The 25,507-nt window shown below is 47.1% G+C and overlaps 1 protein-coding gene and 2 long non-coding RNA genes across 3 annotated transcripts; 2 read left to right on the forward strand and 1 right to left on the reverse strand.

The window, feature by feature from the left end:
- LOC146436305 (uncharacterized) lies at positions 1-10,709 on the forward strand. Its single transcript, XR_014852621.1, has 2 exons — positions 1-159; positions 7,694-10,709. It is a non-coding gene; the product is annotated as an uncharacterized LOC146436305 (long non-coding RNA).
- On the reverse strand, positions 8,688-14,436 carry CCDC177 (coiled-coil domain containing 177). The gene is made up of 2 exons (XM_085062167.1): positions 14,214-14,436; positions 8,688-13,566 (listed from the first exon to the last, which is right to left on the reverse strand). The coding sequence occupies exon 2, from the start codon at positions 13,556-13,558 to the stop codon at positions 11,660-11,662; it is 1,899 nt and encodes a 632-aa protein (XP_084918293.1). The 5' UTR covers positions 13,559-13,566; positions 14,214-14,436; the 3' UTR covers positions 8,688-11,659.
- Positions 13,476-25,292, forward strand: LOC146436307 (uncharacterized). The gene is made up of 5 exons (XR_014852620.1): positions 13,476-13,590; positions 15,335-15,470; positions 19,561-19,678; positions 20,754-20,866; positions 24,028-25,292. It is a non-coding gene; the product is annotated as an uncharacterized LOC146436307 (long non-coding RNA).
- The last annotated feature ends 215 nt before the right edge of the window (positions 25,293-25,507 follow it).

Below are 25,507 nucleotides of genomic sequence, written 5' to 3' on the forward strand. Positions count from 1 at the left end.
CTGAAGAACAATGGAATTTGCTAAACCGGGGTAATCTTGTGCTTTAAGGTGGGAGCTGCTTTTCTCACATTCCACACCAGTGCTGCAGGAAGCATCTCTTGGTGGGAAGATGGAGAAGAGCAGTGCCTCTGGCTGCAGTGTGGCACTTGCTGTTCACAGGTAAGGCATACAGACTTGGCAGGGTGTGAACGTTTGACAGACAAACGGGCTTTTATGGAGCAGTTGGGCTGCAAAAGGTGAGATGTGCTGAGGGAGGTGACAAGATGTTATTTGATTGCTTAGCTGCTTTTGAAAGGCACAACAAGAAAGATTTAGCACACGTGTAATTTCAACCAGAGTCTTAGGGACCCAGACGAGACTCAGGGACTCAGAGAGACGAGGATTCTTCCTCTGCAGTTCCTTTTATATATGTGACCATGAAAGAGTCACTTGGAGAGCTGCAAGCTATTTGTATTACCCAGCTTTGGGTAGAGACCCTCATCTTCTCAGCCGTTTTCTGTAATTTCAGTTTACACCTTCCCCTTCTAAGAAAAGGCACTGCTCTTGGCAGCCACCAGGCAGGAGACCATGGCTCATCCTGCCTAGCTCTGTGCAGAGGGTCCCGAGGCACTCACAGCAATGCCGTGGGAGCTGATGCCCTGTGCTTGTGCCTAGTAAGAACCTCACTTTGTAGCTCTCTGTGTCAGGAGTTCTCCTCACTGTTTTATGGTGGCAGCAGACCTGGGCTCTCTATATTTAAATCTCAAATGAAGAGCTTTTCCCCTCACTGGTGTGAGTTGCCCTCTTGCAGCCCATCACCTTGCAGTGAGCTGCGGGGCTGGCAGGTCCTGCAGCTCTGCCCCAACAGGCCAGTTTACATAGGAATAGGAATTCCCACCTTTTGCTGAAACTTATGTGTAGAATCTATGCCTTCTGAAACCATATTTCTAGATATATATGCTCCCCCCAATGTCACTCCTCTTTTGGCCCAGTCTTAGTGCTCAGTTAGTTCTTCAGTCTATTTAGTACCCAGTGCCAAAACCATCCAACCATCAAAACCTTTTGCTCTCAGAGGGACAGGTTTGGAATAAGGGGTGTTTAAGGGAGGGGGATATATGTACCCAAAACCAAATACCTTTTTTTTCTGAGTTTATCTTCCTCTGACACTGAGAGACGTTTTGGGGCAGGTGGGAAGAGTCATGCTTCACTTTCATAGCATCTTAGCAGCATTACTTCCCCAGAAATAGCAATAAAGCTGTGACCTGTGGGCTTGCAATGACAGTTCAGCTCCTCATTTTGTTCCCAAGCCCTGGCTGCATTATCTGTCAGGAAGATAATTCCTTGACCTTGTGGTCAGGGGATGAGTGCTTTGCTTAGTGATTAAGCCACTGCAGTAGATAACATGCCGTGTTTAATCCCTTTGGTAGCTGGTCCTGGAGGGGGGGCAGGAGGGGCTGCAAAAATACAGTGGCTTGTGACAGGTCTGGAGACCTCAGAAGTGGTGGCAACAATACAGAAACTGTGGCTGTATGTGCCCATCCTCCTAGGTTAATTTGGTGGCAGACTGCAAAACAACCAGCCTATCTAGGGCACTATTTTGTAAAGTGATAGAGCCATATGGTGCAAAAACCCCACAGTCTGAGGGCTTAGGCATGTCAGAAATCAGGGAGTCCCTTTGCATACTGATCCTGTCTGCTAGCTGGCATATATAGAAAGAACATTTATCATTATTTTCCCTTCACTCTGTCGAGGGGGGAAGGGACTCTCGAATAAACAACTAATCCTGCTGATTTGAACTGGGAAAGAATGAGATATAACCTTTCCTGCTGCTTCCAAGTTGTGGCTGGGATATGGCTGTGAAGCACGCAGCTGGCATGCTAGAAAGCCCCACATGCCTGCCTTACGTCCAAGCAAGTGCAGCAAATGCATCGGAGCATGTATGCATGACCAGCTTTCAGGTTGTACAAATTGAAGGTTGAAGCCCACTTCCCCAGTGGTATTTAGGGTTCTGTCTGCAAGTGAAACTGTGGAGAGCTTTGACTGACAGGGTCTCACCTAGGGGGTTTTATCCCGGCAGCCAGACTTCTGTCCGCAGCTTTTTGCTGAAATTCTGTTTCTTGCCCCTGCCAGAGAAGGAGGAGACATGAGCCCACATCCAGTTTGCCAGAAATGAGACACTATCATTATTGAGGGAGGACCCTTGGGTTTTTTGAGCAATCCTCTCTTCCCAGGCCGTCACTGCATAGTTAAGGATTATGATTCCCCTTTAATCTGGCTTCTCCCTTTCAGAAGGTCCCCTGCTCTCTTTGGAAACAGCCCCAGCCTCAGGTTACCTCTGGCTGTGGTGTCACCTCTGTTGGACACAGGGAAGTGCTAGTTGTCCCCATGTGCTTGCCTTTGGGCAATTGACCTTAGCAGGCAGGAACCAATCCTGGGTCTGATGACGGAATCGAAATGGTTGCTTACAAATAAAGGCGGGTATGGATCTGGTCTTTGGGAAATGCTGCCAGCCAGCAATCCAGTTCCCTAATGAGAACTGGACTATGGACATGCTGTGGGTCTCTACCAACCCCTGGCAGTTGATATTAAATTTGGTCTTTAAGGAAGAAAAAACAACTTAAAAAGAAAAACAAACAAACAAAAAAATCTCCAACCGAAACCAAAAACCAAACCAACCACCCACCCCCTAAAAAAACCAAACAAAAAACCCAAACCAAAAACCCTCTGAAAAATCAGAATTAAAACAGTCTTTAGTAGAAATGTGTTTCTTCATCCTGTGGTCTTGAGTTACATACCTCTTCCCAGCACATCCTCCTGATCCTAGCACTGACAAATGGTAAAATCCTTTCACTGTCAGCCCAGAATCAAATACTAAAAGAAGTGTTCCTCACACCCTCTGCTTCCCAGGAGAACCCTGGACACACTTGGCTGCTGCCCTAGAGCCCAAAGAGTGGTGGTTTAGCTCAAGCTCCTTTCTAACATTCTGGGGTGCTGCCTGACAGATGCCTGGAGCAGCAACCATGCAGGCCTGGGGTAGAGGAAGCCACTGGGCTGGGGTGCTCTAGAAGGCATTTCTCTGCTACTGTAATGGAGGAGCCATCAACAGGAAGGAGACCTAAAAAAAATTCAGAATTCATCATGACTTTAATGTAGGGTCCCAGTCTTGTTTTCATTATACTATACATTTGTTTAAATCCTGTATATGCTTATCCCAGCTTTCTCTCTTCCGTCCTTACTCCTACCATGCATTCAGGACATGTTTCTTTGCAGTAGTGGTGTGAGCCATCAAAGTTGGAGATGTCTAGAACAGCTTTTCTACAATTTTCCACTCCAGCCAACCCCAACCCCAACCCTTGATGGAAAACATCGTTCTTTCCTTACCTGAGGTCCAAAGTACTTTCCACCATTCTTCATTCCCTGAGGGTATCTAAAATGCATGAAGATTCTTGGCCATGTACATCCACTGCATGAGACATATAAACCCTGTCTCCTATGATTTTAAGGTTATTTAAATATCTCATTTTGTTTTTTCTTTCTTCTCTTACACATTCTTTCATTTCCTCTGGGGAGTCATTTTCTTCCTCTGCATTTGTGCCTCCAATATCCCCACAGAAAAAACTTATGCTAAAATTATTCTCTATACATCTGATACATTGACTCCCTGGCCAGGCTTGCCTGCTTGCAGATATTTCCCTGTACCTGAGGACACTGCAGTGCGTTGCCATGGAGAGGACTCAGACAGCATTACTGGGTCAGCAGGTACTGTACAGCATGTGAGTTTATATAGCACTGGCATCAGGATGGATAGAAAGGGCCCTGCTGCTTCCAGGAGACTCTGCAGAAATTCCCCTGGTAGCTTACAGCAAATCTGGGGTCTTGCAGGCTATGACTGAATCACGTGGCATCTACATTATAGTACAGTGTCTTTGCAGAGAGGGATCTGCAGGTTCCCAGAGATGGCAGGAGCAGCAAGAAATCTCTGGAGTAGCACGGTGTAGTCTGATCAGAGACACTTAGACAGGACAGTAGCTCTGGGTGTGAACATCATTGCATTCAGGAATCTCTACTTCTACAATTTTTTGATGGAACCATAAGTAAAATGCATTGAAGTATCTGATTCTGCCAACAGTTTGTGCAGGTTCTTTGAAATGTTGTAGGAATCAGAGAAAACTTCTGTTACAAGACAGAATGCCTTCTGCCTGGAAAGTATTAGGACTCAAAGCACCCAAGAGATGTAAGCTGGAGTGACAGCTACCATGAAAAGTGATATGGAGTATATATAGAGCTAACCTAAGATGTCAGGTGCTGCAGAGTTGCATAAAGCCCTGAAAGCCCTCAGCTTGCCTACCTGCCTAGCATTTTCTGAGCAGGCAGGTTACCTCTGGTTTACTGAAACAATCCTCCTTGGCGTTACTTCCTCCTGAGCAGCAGTAGGTGAAACTGACAGCAAAAAAAGCAATATCATAACTTATAGCTGTTATGACATATCTAAAATTCCTATCATGACAGGTCATGCAGACCTATGTGAGCTACACATGAATTTACTGGTAGAGTTCAGATCATAAGGAGAAGCTGGTGATAGTGTGGATGTATCTTAGGATGCCAGCCTGTCCCCAGAGCACCTGTGCATGACACGATGATGATTGCAGAAAGGAAAGCTTCCCTCTCAGGCAAGAAGGGACACTGCTTCCCATGCCAAGCACTGTCCTTGTGGGTCTAAGTGGGCAGGGCAACAGCTAAGCATTTCCTCTGGGGCAGTTAGTCCTCGCCCTATTCACGGTACTATCTGGGAAAGCAGAGCAAGAGAAGCAAATTAGCAGCGATGTCAATAATTAAAACAGTAGCATCCCTTTGCTATGCCACAACACCCCAGTTCTTCTGTAGGTTTTCAATCTATGCCACCCAAAGCCCAGATTCAGACAGTTCCCACAGTTGCTCGTGCACAAACATGCCCCAGTTTAAGGAAGAGCAGGGCAAATTAGTTTTCTTGAAGCCTCTGCAGACAAGTGAAGACTTGGCTGCACCCTGTGGTCAGTTCCCCAGATACCTAGCTGCAGGCAATGGGAGCAGGAGCCTCAGGATTAAACTAGGAAACAAGGACAGCTTGACAGCTTCAGGTGGGAACTGAAAATGGTGCAGAGGCTCTTAGAATGTCTGGATGAGGGCTGCTGAAATTCCCTGATGAGAACCACTCTTCCTTCAGGGTTCATATCAGATGTGGACCAAGTGGTGATAGCAGTCTGTGTGGGATCAGGATGGCTGTGGGGCGGTCCCTCTAAAGTGAAAATAGTGCCTGTTCATGGATCTCACCTGTTCCTTGAAATCTGAATAAATAGCTGTTGCTGGGAGGTAAACATGAAGCCTGTCTTGTCAGCATGTACAGGAGACAGGTGTGTACATTGCAAAGTTTGTGAACAGAGTGGTCCCTTCCTAGGATCTAAGAAATTGCATGCAACTGGGCACTTAACAAAACTTTCACCTGCTGGCGTAATACGTTTTTTTTTTCAGAAGGGAAAGGAAAATGTCTTTCAGCTTTACCTACACATCTGTGTTTTGAACTCCATTCCTCATTTATTTTCCTGTCTCTTATAGATCATTAAATAATTATCAAAACCAGCACAGCTTACTTTGGAGGTGATTAAAAAAGAGACTAAATTATCACACCACCCTCCTACAAACCAAAACATTCCCAGTAGCACTTAACAGACAAAGAGCCAAATCTCTTACTCCCCACTGTTTAGCTTGCTGTCTGACAAGGTACTTCTGTGCCAGCTGCTCTTCCCCTCAGCTGCACTGAGCTGCTTAAGCAGCCACTGCTTTGTAAATACCCAGGAACACTGTGTCCAGCACCAGGCTATTGACAAATTTGTGACCCAGTCTAAAAATATCAACTGATATGTGACCCTCCCATCCCATTGCCCAGTTACTGCTCAGGCAGGAGGAAATTTCCACCAAGCTCTTGAGAGCATAAGCCAAGCCACTGGGATTTACATAAATAATGAAAAGTTTAATATATCTAAGCTGTATTCACTCTTGGAATAACTCTGCTGGCCCTAGAGAGGTAACTAATGGGATGAACTGGGCCCTGTAAGTTTAATGTGCTGAAAGATTGTTATTGTATGCTGTCATACATAGAGATCTAAGTGATTCTAGCTAGCCAGGATGGTATAAGTGTACTCAGTCCATGTTTACTCATTCATTTAACATTTCTATCTGTAGCTCCTGCCCATTTCTGCTAATGCACTTTCTTCTCACCCTGCCCGTCATAGGCTCCCAGTGCAGTCTTATCTAACCTTCAGGCCCCCTGTTCAAAAGTGTTTCAAAGTTTGGGGGCAATTCCCAGAAGTGGTGGCTGATGGCTTAAAACCTTCATCCTCCATGAAGCACCAGCCACAGATCAGGAGTCAGGCGAGCTGCCACAGCAAGGGCACAGGGACATATCCCTCCACTGCAACCAGGAGAGGTTAATTAGAGGACTGCATGGGGATTAGGGAGGATGCGAGTGAGAGCTACAGCTAGATCAGGGAGGCCATCATGGCCCGGAGCAAATCACATCAGTTCTTTCTGCTTCAGTTTGCTTGTACTTAGGCTGGGGGCGATAAATAGTTTACCTCACAGCCAGGTCCTGAGATTGGATGCAGAGAGCTGTGTGAAGCACATAAGAACAAAACAGCAGTGGCAGTTTGGTTTTGTAATACAGGATAATTCTTACTGCCAGAGTGGTTTTGTAATGCAGATGATTCCATGCTGAATGGCAGCAATGTAGGAGATGAGTGCAGAGTTACCAGAGAAAGATTTGGATCCTTTCAGACTAGACTCTTACAATAACAAGGTAACGTTTCACAACAAAGCAGCATGTCAGACCTAGAACTGAATTTCTTTTTTTCATGCCCTAGTGTTAAGAGGCATGTGGGGCACATTCCATTATGAAAGCTCTGAAGACTGGCATCCCTAGCGCTGGATGCTCTCCATAAATGCAGAATCTGTTTCTGGGTATCTTGTGTGGAAGAGTTTTGCAATTTTTTTCTTCTTCCCAGGGTTTTCTCTTCAAAACATCACCTAGTAGTATCTCACCAAAAAGGAGGGCAGAGCTGCCACCTCCCCAGAAGCCACAAGCATTATGATTTCCTTACTTCACGTGCCTCTGTACTGGTTCATTACAGTGGGTGCTACTTGCTCACCAAGGCCTTGTGGGGCTGCACTGCCACAAGCAGCTGTATTAGGGCTCCCTCAGCTCATGCCGCAACATCCCGTACTGCGCTGCACAGTAGATGTCTCAGGGCTGATTTCCAGGGCTAAGCCTGTGTCTTCCTCTTGTTTGCCTATGACAGCCTTCTTTTACAACTATGTAGGGTAAGTCCAATCCCAACAAACTAAATTTCCTGGGAGCTTGACTCAGCAAAGCTTTGATTGCTTTGAAGGGAGCCTGCGTGATCTGAGGACACAGAGCAGCTCCCAGTGCACCTCTACTCTCCTGGATGTAGTGGCTGCTTTACTTAAACTCCAGCACAGTCCCAGGTCCACAGAGCAGAACTATGTGTGAAGACAGTCACAGTTACCATCTGTAATGTGATACATCTAACTAGCTTTGTGTCTCGTCCTTGCATCTCCCTGCGTCTTCTTTAAAACAAAACCCCACCAAACCAAAAAAAGCCCAGACCAAAAAACCACGTTCAAAATGGCATTTCAAATAATACATTTTTGTCTCTAACAGCAGCAGAAAGCCCACAGCTGAAAGCAAGTCCTTGATGCAACAACTGAAGCAATGAGAAGTCATCCTCAGGTAGGATATCATCAGCCTGGCTGACTTTGTATTGCAAATTCTGTGTTTCCCACATCTCCCTGTCCACCCTTGGCTTAACAAACACATGCACATCTAACTAAGTCCCCTCTCAAACCTGTGTGTGCTGCATAATCAGCATTTGTTTAGTGAACAGAATTCCCCTGCCATCAGGAGAAATTTTAGCACAGAATGCGCCTGGAGCTCCATGAGCATCCTAAGAGGAAAATAGTAGGTAACCAAGATGAGAAATCTAATCCTTGCATCCCTCTTATGTGGTGAAAGAACTTACTATAAACTGGCTCAAAATTTACCTTGTAAAATATTAACTAGTGGTGGTGCAGCTGCTCCTCCTAATAGCTTTTGAATGTATCTGCCAAATTCAACCTTGACAGAGATTGTGTTTTAGTGATGAATTTTGTGTGAAGAGAAAGCATGCAGATGAGATTGTTGGCACTCTCTCTGGCACTGAAGGGCTCCAGTTTTAGCCCAGATGCAGTTAAAAACTAGACAATCCACATAAACAAGATAGTTTGTGAACATGCAAAGTATGTTCCATTGTGCTCCAACACTCCTCTAGAGCTCAGCTACATGACACTGCTCCTTAGTCAGTGCTTCTCCTCCATGTTGCTTGCTTTTAGTTCTCCCCAGCCTGCAGTTCAATAGCAAAATCACCAAATAAGCCTCATCTAGAAGAGCCATACTTTTTACATGTGAGGAAGGGTTTAATTTCTGTTCCTTCAGAAATCCAGCAGAATTTTCTCAAATAAACAGAACCATAAGCAGACCCAAGAAATACCTCTCATGCCTCCACCCAAACTGCTGACTTAAATTTGCCAAGCTGCAATTTCGAACTCATAAACTCCACTGAATTTCATGGACTTTGGACTTAAACCACTACAGAAATAAAAAAATATCCATACACAGATTATTGTCTTTTGAAAAAAAATATTTTTTCTTAGATTGCACATTCAAAACTTGAGCTGTACACTGCACAGTACAGGAACACTAGTTTGCCAATCCAATTATCATCATGTAGATTTGTGTTGATTAGTTCAGCTGTAGCCCCAAGGTGTCAAACTCAGTCAGCAGCAGGACATGGAGCCCAGATGTAATTACAGTCAGTGGCCAAAACATGTCTCCTGGGCTGCAGAATGTTCTCAGTCTGGAAATGCCCTTGTCAGAGGGAGGTTTGGACAGTCTTCAGGTAGATTGCAGTAGAGCTTTAGGGGAAAAATGCTGTTCCAATTAGAGGCTGCCTGCTCATTCACACACCACCATTTGCCTTCTTTCTGCTGTTTCCTATCTCTCTCCGTTTTCCCTCTGCTAAATGAACCGAGCAGTGAATTTCAACCACAGTTGGACCACACAGGAAGCAGAAGTCCTCACATCCATGCTGGCAGACTTTCTCTGCAGCCCCAAATGCTACAAACCAGATGAAGCATTGGCTATGCTGGAGTCACTGCAGGTTTTATCCACATTCTAGTGCTGTCAGGGAGCAAGGGAAGTTTTGTACTGGCTGGATTTGGGCCACCAGCCATCTCTTTTCTAGGTCTTTGCAGCTATAAGGGCACACACAGATTACTGCGGCATGGACAACACATGGATAAGACTGTGTTTTTTCATGGACCTTGTCCAGTGTTACAACAGGATTTGTTTCACTGTTCTAATTTGCTGCTTTGAGGACGAGGGTGAGGGAACAGCCTCCTTGCTGGAAACAGAAATACAGCTGTCCTTTCCACAGCTACCAGATTTTGGTATTAATGTGTCTCACCAAGGAATGTTTTACTTTAATAACCACTCAAATAAATAAATAAATAAATAGATACATAAATAAAATATTACTTTGTGCTTTGTAAGCAACATTTCTCCAAAGTCTCTGAAGTGCTTTGCCAAGCCAAGTCTTATTATTTCCTGTGAGTCCCAGCAACCCCAAGAGCCCAACTCCACTTCTGTTTGTATCAATAGGAGCAACTCCAGCCTCTGAAGACTTGCCTGGTATTACACAGTGGGCCAATGACTGACAGAGCAAACATTGCTCAGGTGCTCTAATTCCTGCTTTTGTGCTGCCTGCCCTTAACACCACCAATCGTACCATGATTCAAAGAAGAGCAAGTTCTATAAAAATAAAACAAAATCCCTACTTCATTTTCAACACTGTTTGTGTAATGTCTCTAGCCTTGCAGGGCACCAAGGTGTGTTTGGTCTATTGTAGTTGTTACTGTTCATCTAAGACCTTCCTTAAAGCCTTCTAGGAGGGTTCTGACCTGCTGTTACCTCCTGGTAAATTCTGGTAAGCAATCTATGCATGCGAGACTGCATGTCTGTGCCATATGTCAACCTTCTTCTGGTTTTCTCTTCTACTGTGCTGTACGTCAGAGACACCCGCAAAGAAACAAGATCCTGTCTGTTCTTGCTGCTTCTCCTCCATGCTCCAGGTCTGACTGCTATCACCACAGCAACCCAACACGGCGTCACGGATGGTGAAACAGAGAGCTGATGCTGCCCGGAGCCAGAAAAAAAAAGCAAAGTGCCTGCTTTGGATGTGTGCTTGCAACTCCAACTCAACAAAGAGTAAATGTGGAAATCTGGAGCAGAACACTGTTGTACTTGAATGTTGTGCACACGGTACAGGTAGGCTTTTCACATTTCTGGTGCATTTAATTACAGAACGATGCAGTTTCTTTTAAACAGTATTGAGTTAACTGTTATAAAAAAAGACATGATCCTCATCTAAGAGAATCTGTAACGTACCTTATTTTGTGCATCTACTCTTTCTTATGCCCTATATAAGAATACAACTGTTAGCACCAGTGGACAGAGAAATGCTGCCCTACTCAGTAGACAATGATAAGAGCTGGGTGAACGTCTCCTTGTATTCAGCCCGTAAGAACTATAAGGTTGGAAAGGAACTCTGGAGGACATCTGGTCCAACATCCTGCTCAGGGTAGGGCAAACTGGATAAGGTGGCTGAGGGTCTTCTTGAGGGTGGTGATCTCCATTTACAGGTGACCTCCATATTTCCCTCAAAGTCCAGATTCCACAGGTTCATTAATTTCTCTATCTGAATGAACAAGTGGGTTGTGTGAGTGCCCGTCAGTTTGTAGATTTCCCACAAATTTCTCTCCTTTACTCCCACCTCCAAAAGAGAAGGAATTCTACAGATGCTTGTAAGAGAAACTTGGAGAGAAGAAGGAGAGGTGAGATTAGCTGGAACGGACAACAGTTACAAACAGCAAAAACAACACTGTGTTTGTGAGCACTTTCTGCCCAGCTCTGATGATGATGTCTACTTACATGGGCCTTGATCTGTGCTTTCCCTAACTTGGTACCAGCAGCAAGCAAGGGGCACCCAGGGCATATGGCATTTTGTACTCCAGCCTTCCTCACCTTCAGCATGGGAGTGCAGCAGCTTTGAAAATGCAGTCCTGTAACTCAGGCCAAACTGCCCATCACTCCAGGCAGAATCAGCTTGGGTGGTTTTGGTTCTTATTCTGCAGGCTCTAGTAGTCAGTTACCTCTGTTTGCATTTCCAGCTGGAGAGTGCAGCTGTAGTCATCTCTGGTGTAAACAATCAATCAGTAACTCAGAGGCTTCAAGCAGACTTTTGCAGCCCTCTCTGAGAAAATGCATGTGCTTGTGGGGTGGAGGACATAAAAACTTGCTTCCTCTCTGTAAAGATGACTGAGGTCAGTCCATAAAACACACCCAGAACAAAAAACATATTTAAAACAGTATGTGAAATAGCTGCCACATTTTTGTGCGGTACCCTGCTCCCCCAAAATAAGAAATTAGGGTGGATGTTGGTTTTCGTTGTTTAAACACTCATGCCGAGGAGCTTTCTGTCACATTACAATGGGCAACCAGTGGTGCATCCTCACTCATCCATGACAAGATCTTTCATTTCTTACTAAGGTGAGCATGCAGTTCTGCTTCGAAGGCCATCTTGTCAAAGGTGCGCACGTTCGTCTCCTCCCGCACCTTTTCCCGAACATGGAAGGATGCTCGAGCAACAGACCTGGCATTTTCTATGACAGTCTTCTTCTCCTTGAAGATCTGCTCACTTCTCTCCAGCTTCCTCTCTATAGACAGGAGAATTTCCCTGCGCCTTAAGTCCTCATACTGTTCCACCTTTTGCTTGTTCATCTTCTGCACTTTTTCCTTTTCTAGACGGCTCAAGACCACTCTGCGGGCTTTTTCTTGGACAGCTTCTTCAGCCACTTGGGCAGCATGCTGGAGCTTTCTCTCTGTCTCTCTAGCCAGTGCTTCCAAGTGCTCCTTCTGCTCTCTTTCCTTCTTTTCTGCTGCCAGTTTAGCTCTCTGGATCTGCATTTCCTCACGCCTAGCCTTCTCCCTCAGTTCCTGGTTCCTCTTCTCCACAAGCTGCTCGTAATTCTCCTGAGCCTTTGTCAAACTCATCTTCAGGGATGCCTTCAGCATCTCCTTCTCTTCTGCCTCTTGCTTGGCCAGTTCCTTGAGCAAGGCCTCATGCTTCAGCTTCTCTGCTTGGTTGAACAGTCTCTTCTCCTTCTGCAGCTGCACCTCCTTCTTCAGCCTCTTCTGTGCAGCTGTGGACAGCTTCTCTTGCAGGAGCTGCTCCTCTCGCACCTGGTGCTCCTTCTTGACCTCCTCCTTTGCCTTCAGGTTGAGCTCTTGATGGAGCTTTTTCTGCTTGTCCTCCTGGATGGCCCTCTCCAGCCTCTCCCTCCGCAGCCGCTCCTGCTTCTCTGCTTGCTCCCGCCACCTCTCCTCACACACCAGGAGCTGCCTCTGCTTCAGCAGGGCAGCTTCCTCTTGCTCCTGGTTCAGTCTCCCTCGCCGCTTCTCCACCTGGCTCTCCCACATCCGCTGACCCTGCAGGAGGGCCCTCTGCTTCTCCTTCTCCTCCTGCTCCTTCCGCTGCTCGGCCAGGCGCCGCTGGCTGTCCCACTGCAGATGGGCCGCCTGCCGCTGCTCCCGAAGGATGTTGGCCTCCTGGTGCTTGGCGATCATCAGCGCCGCGATCTTCTTGTCTCTCTCAGGCACCTCTGAGAGACCCTTCTTCCTCTTCACCTCCCTGACGATCCTCTCGACTCGCTGGGCAGTCTGTGGTGAGTGGCTGAGGTCGCCCAGGCTGAAGCTGCGCCCCAGCAGGGTCCCGTTCACGGCAGCTGCCCCCCGACCCCGGCCGCACACCTTGCCCCCACGCTCCCGCAAGCTCTCCCCGCTGTAGGACGACGAGGCACCCGACTCAGAGGAGGTCTTGCCCCAGCTACCCTCGCGGCGTTTCTGCAGCGAGTCCAGGGAGTGGCTCTTGCCCTTGGCACCCCTCGATGCCCTGCCCTTCCCCCCGCCATGGGTCCGGGGCCCGCCGGCAGCTGCGGCCGCAGCCCGGGTGGAGACGCGGGCGGCGGGCGAAGGCGGCAGGCTGCCGAGGGGCGCGAGGATCCGCCTCTTCTCCTCCCGGATAATCCTCTCCCGCTCCTCCCGGCACTGCTGCAGCTTGCGGCGGCGCTCCCGCTCGTAGGCCTCGTAGAGGCCGGCGGCCACCCGCATGGAGCGCCCGGGCGCCTCTCTCAGCAGGTCCCCCAGCGCCCGCGGCAGCAGCTCCACGGGCCGCACGGCGCAACGGGCGCAGGCCTCCAGCGACCGCGGGCTGGTCAGCACGTACCGGCTGCCCTCCGCCGCCGCGCAGTCGAAGTTGTACAGGTCCAGGTGCAGCAGCGGCGACTGCTCTCCAGGACGGGCCGGCTCTCCCCCCGCTGCCCCCCCGGGAGCCGGGCAGGGCTGCGGGGGAGGCTCGGCCGGCGGCTCCACCATGGCTCGGCCTGCGGGGCAGAGAGAGGCGGCGGGTGAGCGGGCGGGCAGCGGGCGCGCAGACCCCTTTGTGTCCCCGGGCAGGGCGAGGAGCGGCTGGGAGGCGGCGGCGGGGTCTGCACCGGGGGTGCCTGGGCTGGGCTGTATGTGTGCAGGAAGGGGGCAGGCTGCGGGAGGTGTTGTGAGCGGAGGAGCAGTGTCAGGGGCCGGCGGTGCCCGGGGAGGGGAGCTGTGTTTGCCGGTCGGGCGCAGGGGCGTGGTGGGGGAGACTTTAGGACGCGCGGGTTGCGCCCGGTAGTGCGCGCGGGGGCGTTTGGGGTGACGGGGGTGTTCGGGGTGACGTGGGGAGCGTTCAGAGTCCTCCGGCAGGTTTGGGCAGGGGCTGCCGAATCGTTCGGCAAGGAGCGGGGGAGCTGGGGGTGCACGGCGTGTGTCTGGGAGGGCAGTCTGGGGTGAGGGTGGCCGGGCTACGAACAAGGATGCTTTAGGTGCGCCAGGCTTGACGGAGTGGCGGACGAGGGTATCCGCGCGTGAATGGGAAAAGGGATGCTCAAGGGTGTCAGGCGGGGCTGGCAGCGGCACCCGGACCTACCCCCGGACCGCCGCCCGCGGCGCAAGACGGAGTCCCCCGCCCGCCCCGGTCCCCCGCGGCACTCACCGGGCGGGCGCGGCCGCAGCCCCGCTCTTTGTCTCGGTGCCGGCGGCCTCGGGGATCAGGCGGGCGGCGGCGGCGGCTCCTCCATGGCACCCCGGGCCCCGCGCGGCGCCCCCACCTGCGGGGCGGCGGCGGCGGGCACGGCGGCCGCCCGCAGGCTGCGGCGCCCCGCGCTGCCCGCTGCAGCCCCGCGCGGGGGGCGGGCGGAGGCGGGCGCGGGGGGAGCCCGCCCCGCAGCCCCGCGGCGGCGCCGGGCCGGGCCGGGGGCAGCGCTGCGGCCGGGCGGGAGACCCGCCCCTGCCTCCCCGCCGCGAGGGGCCGGGCCGGGCACTGCTGCGGCGGGCGCGGCGCGGGGCTGGCTCGGGTGGCGGATAAGCGCCCGGCCCACCAGGAGAGTGTCCTTCCCTGCAGGCATCCCCCCTCCCTGTGTGCGAATCTCTCCATCCGTGCGTCCTGCCCTGCACCTGCTCCTCCGAGCTCGTCTTTCCCTGCAGACCTTCCCCATATGAGCGGCACTTTCACGGTCGTGCCCTCCGTTTTGCGCTGTTCCTGCACACAAACAAACCCATCTGTATTTACCGTTAATATAGACAAGTATAAAAGGGGTGTAAGATGCAGGAGATGCTAACCCAGTTTTACAGATGGCAAACTGAGCCCCAGGGAGATGAAGGTGCCTGCCTGGGGCCACCTAGGGAATTCACGCCAGAGCTGGAAAGGAATGGTAAAGCTCTCAGATTTCAGCTCAAAGCAGTTTCCAACCATGAAACCTTATTCCCCTTTGTGCTAGTGTAAGCTATGGCTTGATGCAGAGATGTGTCAGGCGATACAGTACACCTTTTTGAGTACCCACTTCGAATAGGGTGCTTGCAGTTACTTTGAAATATCCCTGGTTTCTCTAGGGATCCTGGGCTCCACAGCCTCAGTGCAGCTGAGAAATGCTCTGCTCTGGAAATACCATTCAGCCAAAATAGGATCACTGTAGCTTGTGGAGCTGCAGAGCATCTGTGCCACTTAGTGGAGCAACTCTGATTTTTTCAGGCAGAGGACAGGAGTAGTAAATGCACCATTAGTCACTGTGTTATGAAGTCAATGTTTTTCAGCAATTTATCATTTAACTTCTACAGGTACAGCTTAATATGCTTTGTTTTAATAAGGAAGCACACCAAACAACTTTCCAGGATGGCCCAGGACAAGGATACAGAGCAACAGAAGGACCCAAGAAGGCCTGGGGGTTCTTAGCAGAAAGCTGAGGAACTGCAGGTTGGTTGTCATTTCATATTGTACGGGCAAAGAATCGTGCTTATCCTGTGCTGATGAATCCACAGGGTAATGATGCATCCACAGTAAGTGAGCAAACTCCACCAATAAGCCATATTGACTAGTCTGATCTCATTCATTCATCATCATGATAGTCTGCAGGGGACAGTTATAAAGCTTGGTTATGAGTCACGTGAAAAATCCTGGCCTGGGAACAGCTTTCTGCTGTCTGAAGAGCCCAGCTTTCTGGCTGATGGGCCTAACCATTAATACTTGATGTAGCACTGTAGCTGTCAAGCTATGGCTGTGTTCCCTTCTGGAAAATATTAAGTTGGTAAGTATGTATGCCAGATAAGGTGTAGGCTCCTCCAAGTTTTTGGCAGATAGCTATTTCAGCCTTAATCAGGACTGTATTTGGGCCTTTTCAGGTTTCTGTGTGGGTCTTTGGGAGCCCCATAAATGGTGTCCCAAATGCAATTAAAGAGGGATTTATCAGGAGATTTTTAGAAGCAGCTGGATGTGACTTTAGGAGACATTAACACACACTATCCAAACATGGAATCATATCCCTACCTTGTCAAGACTAAAGGAGACTTGGATGGGGAGGGAGGAGATCATTGGAGGAGTTTAAGTAGATCACTGCTAGTGAGTCATTTTCCTAGACACAATTATAAAGCCTGATTCTTTGTTGGCTAGATATGTCTAGAAATCCATGTGCTCAGGTGGACCAGTACTATAAGGTTACGCTTTAATAAACATTTTCCTGCTTTGCATCACTAGTAATGATAGCAAGAGATACAGGGCAGTGGAAAACTGGAACTACAGATTGAGTGGGTGGAAATTTTTGTATCACTTTGACAAATTGTTCCACATGCCTTCCATTGGTCCTGTATTAATTACTTTCTTCCCATTCAACTTTAAAACTGCCGATACGTGGGTTCTTCTCTGCTCTCTTCATGAGAGCTATTTCACAGCCCAGTACGGCTCATTGGTAAAAGCTTTTGAGTTACTTTCAGCTTGGTTTTTCCCTCTCTTTGCTTTGTCATCTCTAAGTAATTTGCACTCCTTTTTGCTTGGGTGTATGCCCTACAAATGTTTGTAAATGGTTTCTATGTCCCCTCAGAGACAAGGAACATGTACTGTCATCACAAATCAATCCTCCGTTGTTGCACAAGGAGCTCTCACCTTCTGTCTCCTCCCAGGGCGTCAGACTGTCATGGTAGCCACAGCCCTGAACTAAGCAGTGGAGTCCTGCCCAGCGCTTAGCTGTATGCTGCCTGGCAGGGTAGCTGTGTGGCCATTCCTGGTGCTGGTGTGTTGCCTTCCTCCTCTCCAGCTAATTACTTTGTGTCCCCTTCTCTAATTTTCTGACTCTCCTAAGGCTAGATCAACACAGTTTGACTTTCCAGAACTCTTCCCTCCTCTGCCTAGAGAAATGTTAGTTGGTGAATTATTTCCTCTTTGCTAAATAGCTTTTGTAATCGAGGTTGAATCCTGTTTTCATCTAGTTTGCAATTTCTACTTTCTGTCTCAGGCTGTGTTTGTACTGTTGTTGGGAAGACCCTGACATATTGTGTAGCTACTTCAGCTTTCAGCCTATGGTCTCTTGCTTAGACTTTTCCTGGTTTTGCACCATAATATTCTTGCACCTTCCTGAGCCCTGCGGATAAAGGGAAAGTGACAGCCCTGGGGAGAGGAGACTAAGGAACCCTCTGGCACAGTTTTTGCTGGTATCTCCCAGGCATATTGCCCTTCTCTTCCTTGCTGCTGCTGGGGCACAAGCACCAAGCATCTGCCCAAATATGTCCTTTCACTGCCCAGTTGCAGCTCCTGCACCTCTCCCAGGACACACCAGAACGTCTCCAGCACAACCTTCTTCTGTCAGCTGGATAGTTTAAGCCCCAGTTTAAAACTTTAATGAGACACTCAGTCTAATGGCTTACTGATTCCCATTGCCATGGTATCCCTGGTTCCTTCCCTCTGAACAGCCACTTGTCACATGCCATAATCCTTTGTTTACAGTCCTGCAGCCCACCCACCTGAGTGATTTTGCAGCCTGCTATGTGATAATGCTGAACATAAAGTCCCATTTGACTTTATACACTGCACTTGCCTGATAGGCAAGGTCCAAAACCCAGCATGCCACAATATCAGTGTAACAACCTGACAAGAGCCAAAGTCCTCTGTGAGATTTCAGTGTTGGCTCCTTTTTATACATTTTCCATGCTTTGCCTTTGGTTTTTGTCACTCTGTGCTTCTGCTCTGCCTGCAGTCCTGATATGGCTTGTCTTTCTCTTCCTCCACAGGTGGCAGGGTAGGCATTTGCTTTCCTGCTGCTGCCACAGACTGCCTGCTGGGGAGATGTGGGCAAAGCCTCTCTCCTCTGCGGCTCCCTGCCAGGCTGGTCTGGTATGGTGAGTGCACAACACCCTGAGAGACTTCCAAGTTACTGCCTAAAGCTAAAGGAGGCACCATCCCCACCACTCACAGCCTAGAGGCTCTGCCTAATGTTGTCATCTGTGGCTGATCCTCATCAGAGTCTCTAGGGAAATGGACCTTCTGTCTGGGGCAGATGCACAGAGCAAGGCAGCAGAGAAGAGGTGGGGCACGAGGAGGTAGCTGGGAATGGTGACATATGGTGGGGGGTGATGCAGAGGGCTACTGCCAGAAGGAAAATGTTTGGCAGCCGCTGGGGACAGACTTGCACTGCAAATACCATATATTACACTCTAATATAAAGCTGGAGTCTAAGGCCAGTGTGCTGACAGTGAGTTGTTATTCATGTTCATCTTGCTGGATAACACCGTGGTGTGTGCTGTTTACTGTCTCACTGAAACCAGTTAGTCCTCAGTGATGAAAAGATTTTGTTGGTCCTTGGCTGAAAGGATCTGTAGAGAGTTGTCTCCCTCTCTCTATTAAGGACTGTCAGCAGTGTTGCTGCATGGATGCTTTCTTGGGGTCATGCTGAACGGCTCTCTATTTGGCTTTGTGCAAGTTTGGCACATCAGCAGTAGTTTTGTTTTGAGTAAACCTAGTCAGTTACCAGGACTGTTTGAAAAAAAAAAGTGGTTGGCTGGAAGGGAAAGTGAGGGGAAAAAACCTTGTCACTGCATATTCCACGGAAAAAAGTATGGATGTGAGAGTAGATTTTATTTGGTTTTCAGGATGTTCTGTTGTCTGTGATTACTTCTGGAGCAATTAGAATGTTGGCATATACTGGCACAAACCAAACCCCAGATGTGGCTGTTGAACCTAATGCACTCAGTTCTTCTGGTCAGGTTTGGCTTCTTTAGAGAACTCATGGGTTGTGAGGGAGTTATGGAGCCCTTGCACATGGTGAATCATGGAGAATTTGACCCCAAGGTCATAGAGCAAATTTAAAATGGGGTAAACAAATACCTGAAAATAGTATGAGGATGTCTATGTTATGAGAGGTCAGGGTACACCAGTGGAGTGATCCACGCAGCACTACAAACTACATGTGCATGAGCTACTATCCATATCCAAATAGTTCAGTGACCCAGAATAGTCTCTAAATAAGCAAATGCCGTTGAGTGTAAACTCACCAGGAAGGTTACATCCTAATGCTACATGGTTACATTTTCAAGCTGAAGCTGCAATGCAATTACATCCCATTCCTTTGCTTGAAAACTGTTGGTTGGAGCAAAAGATCAGTCTTGCATGCTGCTTCAGTTTCCAAGCTGCACTATTTATTCTAGCACAGCCTGAAAATCACAACATGAAGCTATTGAAGAACAATGGGAAATATGACATTGCTGGTGATGCTCTTCAAGGGAAGTAAAATGCAAAGAGTAATCAAACAGAACAAATTGTCAGATTAAGACTGGAGATTTTAAATTATTTTAGTTTTAACTAATCTGAGGTGTTTATTAGATGAATAGTTAGATCCTTTCTCTTTTTGTATGATTTCTACCTTCGTCATTGCTTGGATTTTATCTATTAGGTATTTTTAGAACTGCAAAAATCTCACATCACTCCTTCTTTGCCTGTCAGAAGCCAAATTAGAACATAGTATTCTAGGATAAAGTATTTTATGTGCCGATCTAAACATGAGCTACTTTTCCATTCCTAGATTGTACTTGGTCTTGGCTGGTGGTGCTGTGCCAAGGAGCTAACAGACAGAAGGAAGAAATTTGCTGTTGGCTTCAGCTCTCATCTGGGAGTGATGCACATCAAGGAGCATAAGAGAGGTCAGGATTTGGAAGCTGGACCTTTTGTTGTTTTGTTATCCATACACCCATGCTTGTGGAGTGTAAAGGATGTATATGGGGCCTTTGCACCCAGTCTACATTGGTGTTTATTACAGCCTGAGGACAAAGGCAAGGAGGTGTTAAACCCATGATGCCTGGTCTTGAATTCAGGAGAACTGGAAAACAAATATCCCACTCATGGAGGCAAAGTGAACACATGTGGGCAGGGTTGCATCACTCATCCACATTAGGTCCAAAGGAGGTTGCTCAGGGCTGCGTTGCCCTTGCTGTTTTAACACTGTTTAACAATGACCTGAGCTACCAACACTGCCATGACTGCAGCCAAAGCCCCTTATGAATAATTCTGCATAATTATGGGCAAATGTCTGCAGATGAAGCCTACTACTCATAAGATTACATTTAAATTCCTCAAGTTACACCTGTAGGTATATGTTTAGACTTTGGAGGGGATAAATTCCATTATTCTTTTACAGCATGAGCTGGGATTCTGAATTCCTTAGGCATCAGAGAGCATCTGTCCAGAATCCCAGCGGCAATACCAGTTCCAGTGCAGTTCAGAACCCATCACCTGAATCCCATGTCAACAAAACCCCTCCAAGAGGGGAAACTGTTCTACCTGAGGAATGAGAAATTGCAACTGGAGACAGTGCCAAATAGATTTTTCTTTTCCATTGGGCTGATTTCTGGGAATAAAGCCAGCTGGAAGACTGCTGGAAGAAAATCCTCCTAACTCTGATAATATTTGCAATCAATTTTTTGCCAGATGTTGCCTCAGAAAATATGAGAGTCAGCAGACAGTAGTTTCAGTATGCAGCTTGAAAAGGGCTGAGTTTCATAAAAAGGAAAGAAAATGAAGATTTGCTGCTTCCTTGAGGTGTACAGAGTCTGTATGTAGCCAAACAATGCAAAATCATGTGGAAAGAACAGATGGGAATCCAAGAAGTTAATGAATGTCCTATAATAAAAACCTACTGTTTAATAGAAAGACTTCTACAGCTACTCAATTTTGAAGAAGCAATCAAGAGATGCCTAACTTTCTTAATTTAATTTTCAGAGTTGACAGAGGAGAAGCTGAGAGTAAACTGGGCTGCTTTTCAAGAAATCCTGGAACATGAAGTTGTTGGAAAGAAGGAAGGGTTGAGAACAATGGGTGTTACACAGGAACAGGTTCAGTTCTTTGCTTGTCACTTTTTTACTAAGCAAATGGTATGAATTGGTATCTGTGGGATCTGTACAGCCTTCTTCCATCTGTGAAGAGGAATAACATCACCTTCCCTAAGCAGTGCTTAGCCAATATTATACTGAAGCTGTGTATTAAATATATTAGATAAACTTGGCAGTGGGAGGATTTCAAGATCATTGGAAGGTAACTTAAATTACTTACAGGATTTTAAGGTGAAGGAGATCTTGTTCTTCATCCTCTTTGAAACAGAATTACTCAGACAAGCAAGAGTGATCCCCTTTACCTCTTTACTGTAACGCTTAAGCAATGATGCAGCTACTGTATCATTGAACATACTAAAGGGGGTGGAATGGATAGTTTCCCATAACAGTTTTGTAGAATTGGTGCTTCATATACAAGGATATATAGGTCAGATTCTGCAGTTTCTCTGCTTGAACTAACAGTCTCAGTGATTCGGGTTTTGTTGTACAATTTTTCTTCCAACTCTCATGCTTTTTAGCACAGTATCAGGATGAGATTCATGAAATGGTGCTAGTACAGGTCCATGGCGCTGGAGAGCACCACCGTGAGATACCTGTGCAGGACAATTGCTGCACAGTGCAACTGTGCCCAGGCAAATTGTTCTGCTGGGATTTGAGTGCAATTCTATGGGACATGGTGTAGATGCTGATTGTACCCAAATAAAGCAAATGCTAAGATGACAAATGCGATCCTCTGGTTTATTGAGCAAAGTGTCTCTGATAGAGGTGAGAGGTACACCCCTGGTTTGCAAGGTACTGAGGAGACCCTGTGCAGAACACTGTGTGTTATTCCAGTGTTTGGAAATCCTGCAGGCAAAACTCTGGTGTTTAGAAAGATTAAATTAAGTTTGAGACAGCAGGACTAGTTAGGATGATCAGCGAACCAGTAAGCTAGCCCTAGGACAGGGCGCTAAAAGTGCTTCTGTCTTTGAGCCCGTAAAATGAAATTTGAGGCAGGATGTGGTAGACTTTTAAAAATATGCAAAGGACCAGGCAATTTGCTCAGCCAGTGCCTTTCATGTATCCTGCATCTTGCTGTGCTAACCCAGGGGCATGTCACAGTCACCCTCAGAAATGCAGACTCTGAAGAAACCACTTCTGTGAAAACCAGGGTGGTTTGGTTGTTGACTTCAACATGAACAAGACCTACAGGAAACTCCCTTTTCCTTGCTCTGAATATTTAGCCCTTAATTGAAGTGGAATTAATACCATTGTGCTGTGTGGCTTGAAACTAGCACAACTGGAGCAGAAGTCAATTTGCTGTATTTGAAAGAAAATTAATTAAGGCCTCGTTTGTTTTCCTCAGAGGGAAAAGCTCTGGGTAGTTTCCAGGAGATGATTTTTTTTTTAGGCTTCTCTGGTACAGACCTATATGTACAGAACAAATGTTGTGCAGTTTCAAGCCCCAAATCCCTATAAACTTCAGGTTGTGAGCTGAGTCTTCTGGCTCCCATGACAGCATGACAGCCCTGGTGACTGCTCCACAACTGCATGTTGCTTTTCAACACAGAAAGAAAAAATCTCTTAGTCCAGTTGGCAGTACACTAAGAAGGGAAAGGCCGTGGCAAGGATGATGCTTATAGCCTGGTTTAGCCTTACCTGTTCTTCATCAGCGGATTATGAACTCAAGCACCCTAGCAAGGCAGAAGGGTGGATGGTGTGCCAAGATTTCTCTTTTATTCTTGTTTTTCCCATGTTGCTTTAATAGTCTTTTGGAGATGAGCTGCTCTATTTACATCTACTCTGAATATTAATAAATGAATAATGCCCTGCTAAATACAAAAATGTGTGTGGGTTCCAGTATATGATACTAGAAATGTAACCAAGGGCTAACAGAACAGGAGATGTGTGCAGAAGGAAATGAGGAAAAAACAAAGCAAAATAGGAGAGGTATACTCTACACGGGGCTAATGGGCTGTGAGTATTTCAAAAGCATTTAAAAACTGATTAACTCCTGCACAAAACCCATTTCAAACAAGTTACCAATGAATAGGTCACAGAGGTGTTATCAGCAAGAAGGCAAAGGAACAAGAGTGTGCATGGCTATGATGTATGCCTAAGTGGGAAATGCTGTTTGCTAGAGCAAGGCATGGCATGCTGGCAGCTCCAAGAAACAAAAGACATCTGTGGTGTAATGCCAGCTACTTGCTTTCCCACTGGAATCTGGATGTGGGAGGTTGACGGAAACAGAAAAAGGTGAGTAGCTCTGCTGCATCTTAGCAGTAAGAGCTCTGTCTCCAAGAAGAAAAGGTTTGCAAGAGAGTCCTCTGAAGCCAAAACATGTTTGGTGACTGAGCTGGGAGCTGAAGGGTGTCTGTAGCAGCCTGCCCTTCGCATGAAGCTGTCTTAATCTTTTGGTTTGCTGGCTGGGCAGCAATGTGGAGGAGAGAACAAATGGCATGGAGCAGGTACAGCACTGGTGCCTTGTCTGCAGGAGCACACAGTGCTGGGGAGGAGGAGGTCACATAGGATGGTAACATTACCAGGGCTCATGGCCAAGGATAGCTTGTGTGACAGCCTGAAGTAACATCTCTTAGACTATATTTTTTCTCCTCTGAGAGTGCTCAGACTGTCACGAGACCTTTCCCAGCTGAGCACTATCATCAGAAATCATATTTTATCAGTGGCTTCTCTCAGAAGTGAAGTTACCTTGAAACTGGGGTCATGTTAGATCTGTGGCACCTATTCAAGTCAAGAGACTTGAATAACCTTTGAAGTTGTATTGGGTTTGCATGGCAGAGAGCTGTTGCTTGTGAGGTGGACTGAGCTTGGAGAGGTTCATGGGAAACTGTCTCCTGTGGGAGAGACCCCACAGTGAAACAGGGGAAGGACTCCTCTTCCTGGGCAGCAGGAGGAGCCATGGGTGATGAACTGACCATAACCCCCACTCCCTGTCTCTGTGCTGCTGGGGGAGGAAGTAGTGCTCAGGAAGGAGAGAGAGGTGGAAGGAAGTTATTTTGAAGGTTTTATTTTACTTCTTATTAACCTGCTCTGATTTTGCTAGTAATAAATTCAGTTAATATCTCTAATTCTAGCCTAGTTTTGCCCATTATGGTATTTGATGAGTGATCTGTTGTTGTGCTTAACTCATGAACCCTTTGTTGTATTTTCTCTCTCCTGTCCAGCTGCAGAGAGGAGTGACACAGAGGCTTTGGTGGGTGCCTGGAATCCAGCCAGCATCAACCTACTACAGAAGTTCACCATGGGATGGAAGGAATGAGCAGGTGTGTGCAGGAGGGTGAAAAGTACCAGTTATTTTCACAAGGTTTTGAAGGACTTTTGGCAGTTTGAATGGCAGGATACAAATTTCATGTCTGGGATTAAAATACGTTTATTTTATCTGAATAATCCAGTGGCTGGTCTGAATCTGGAGGGCAGCAACTGTCCCAGTGGGATCTATCAAGGCATGCAGAATAATGTGCATTTGCATCACTATGAGAGATGCTTTATATTGTTGTAAAACATGTCTTCTCCAGCCCTGCCTCCACTGCCATCCCACTGCTGCAGGTTTGCCAAAGGATCTAGGGCAAGATGTGGTGTGGGGTGTCTCACTGCTCCCATATACGGGCTGCTCTTTTCCCAGCCCTGTGCCAGTGAGTCTGACCAAATCCCATTGCTGTCTCTGCCAGAAAGGAGTGTATTGATAGACTAAGAGTTATGTGACAGTAAAACTCCATTTGTGGAATAAAAGCAACATCAATAACCACTGGATAAGAAATTAATTGTTTAATCAGATGGGGCTGCACAAAATAAGCATGTTTTGACCTTTCAGCAGAGTTTGCCAGCTTTTATGCTTTAAAAATTTCTACTATCCAAATTGAAATGTTTCAAGGAACTATTTATTTTTGTTTCTATTCAAGCAACCTGAAAGTGAACATCAGGAAAATTATGCTAAAATACCTGGTTGAGACCATAAGCTTTGTGCATTGGGGAGAATGGTGGCAGCTCCCGATCTTCCTTTAATTGACACATGTAATAAAATGTTTCACCTCCTTCTTCAGGACCTGGAGCCTGAAAAGATTGGAACCAGTAGGTCACAGGCTCTGGGCTGGAAAAGGGCTGTAACTGTTTTGGGGTGATTTGTGCCGTTTACTTCCTCTGAAGCATTGGCAGTTGGCTATTGCTGGTAAGAGGATGTTGGATTAGACTGGCTGGTGGTCTGATGCAGGGTGGCAAATCCAATGTGAAAGGCATTAGTTAATGTCTGTGTGATACTTTAGACATATAAGATGGTCTGTAAATGCTGATTGCTGCAATTCCATGATAAACAAAAAAACAAGTGCAGCCACATTAGTGTATCTGAGGCCTCAAAGGAAGAGCATAGTATTTTTTATTATGGCTTGATGCAGTTATAAAGAGAAATATGTATGAATGAGAATTATGGAAACAAAGTATAGAACAGAAATTAAAAAGATCTCTAAATGTTTAAAAAGGTTGAACTGGTTGAACCCAAAAATGTGATGAATCAGCCATTTAGAGGGCATTTTAATGAAAATTTGCCAGGAGTTGCACCTTTCTGTATGCATTAATGCCATGAGCAGAGGAAGTACCGTGGCAGCCCCCTCATAGCTTTTATATTCCAGAGGTACAAAGGTTTCTGAACTT

Source organism: Lichenostomus cassidix, chromosome 5, assembly GCF_008360975.1.
Source record: "Lichenostomus cassidix isolate B80296 chromosome 5, HeHo_3.0, whole genome shotgun sequence".
Classification (NCBI taxonomy): domain Eukaryota; kingdom Metazoa; phylum Chordata; class Aves; order Passeriformes; family Meliphagidae; genus Lichenostomus; species Lichenostomus cassidix.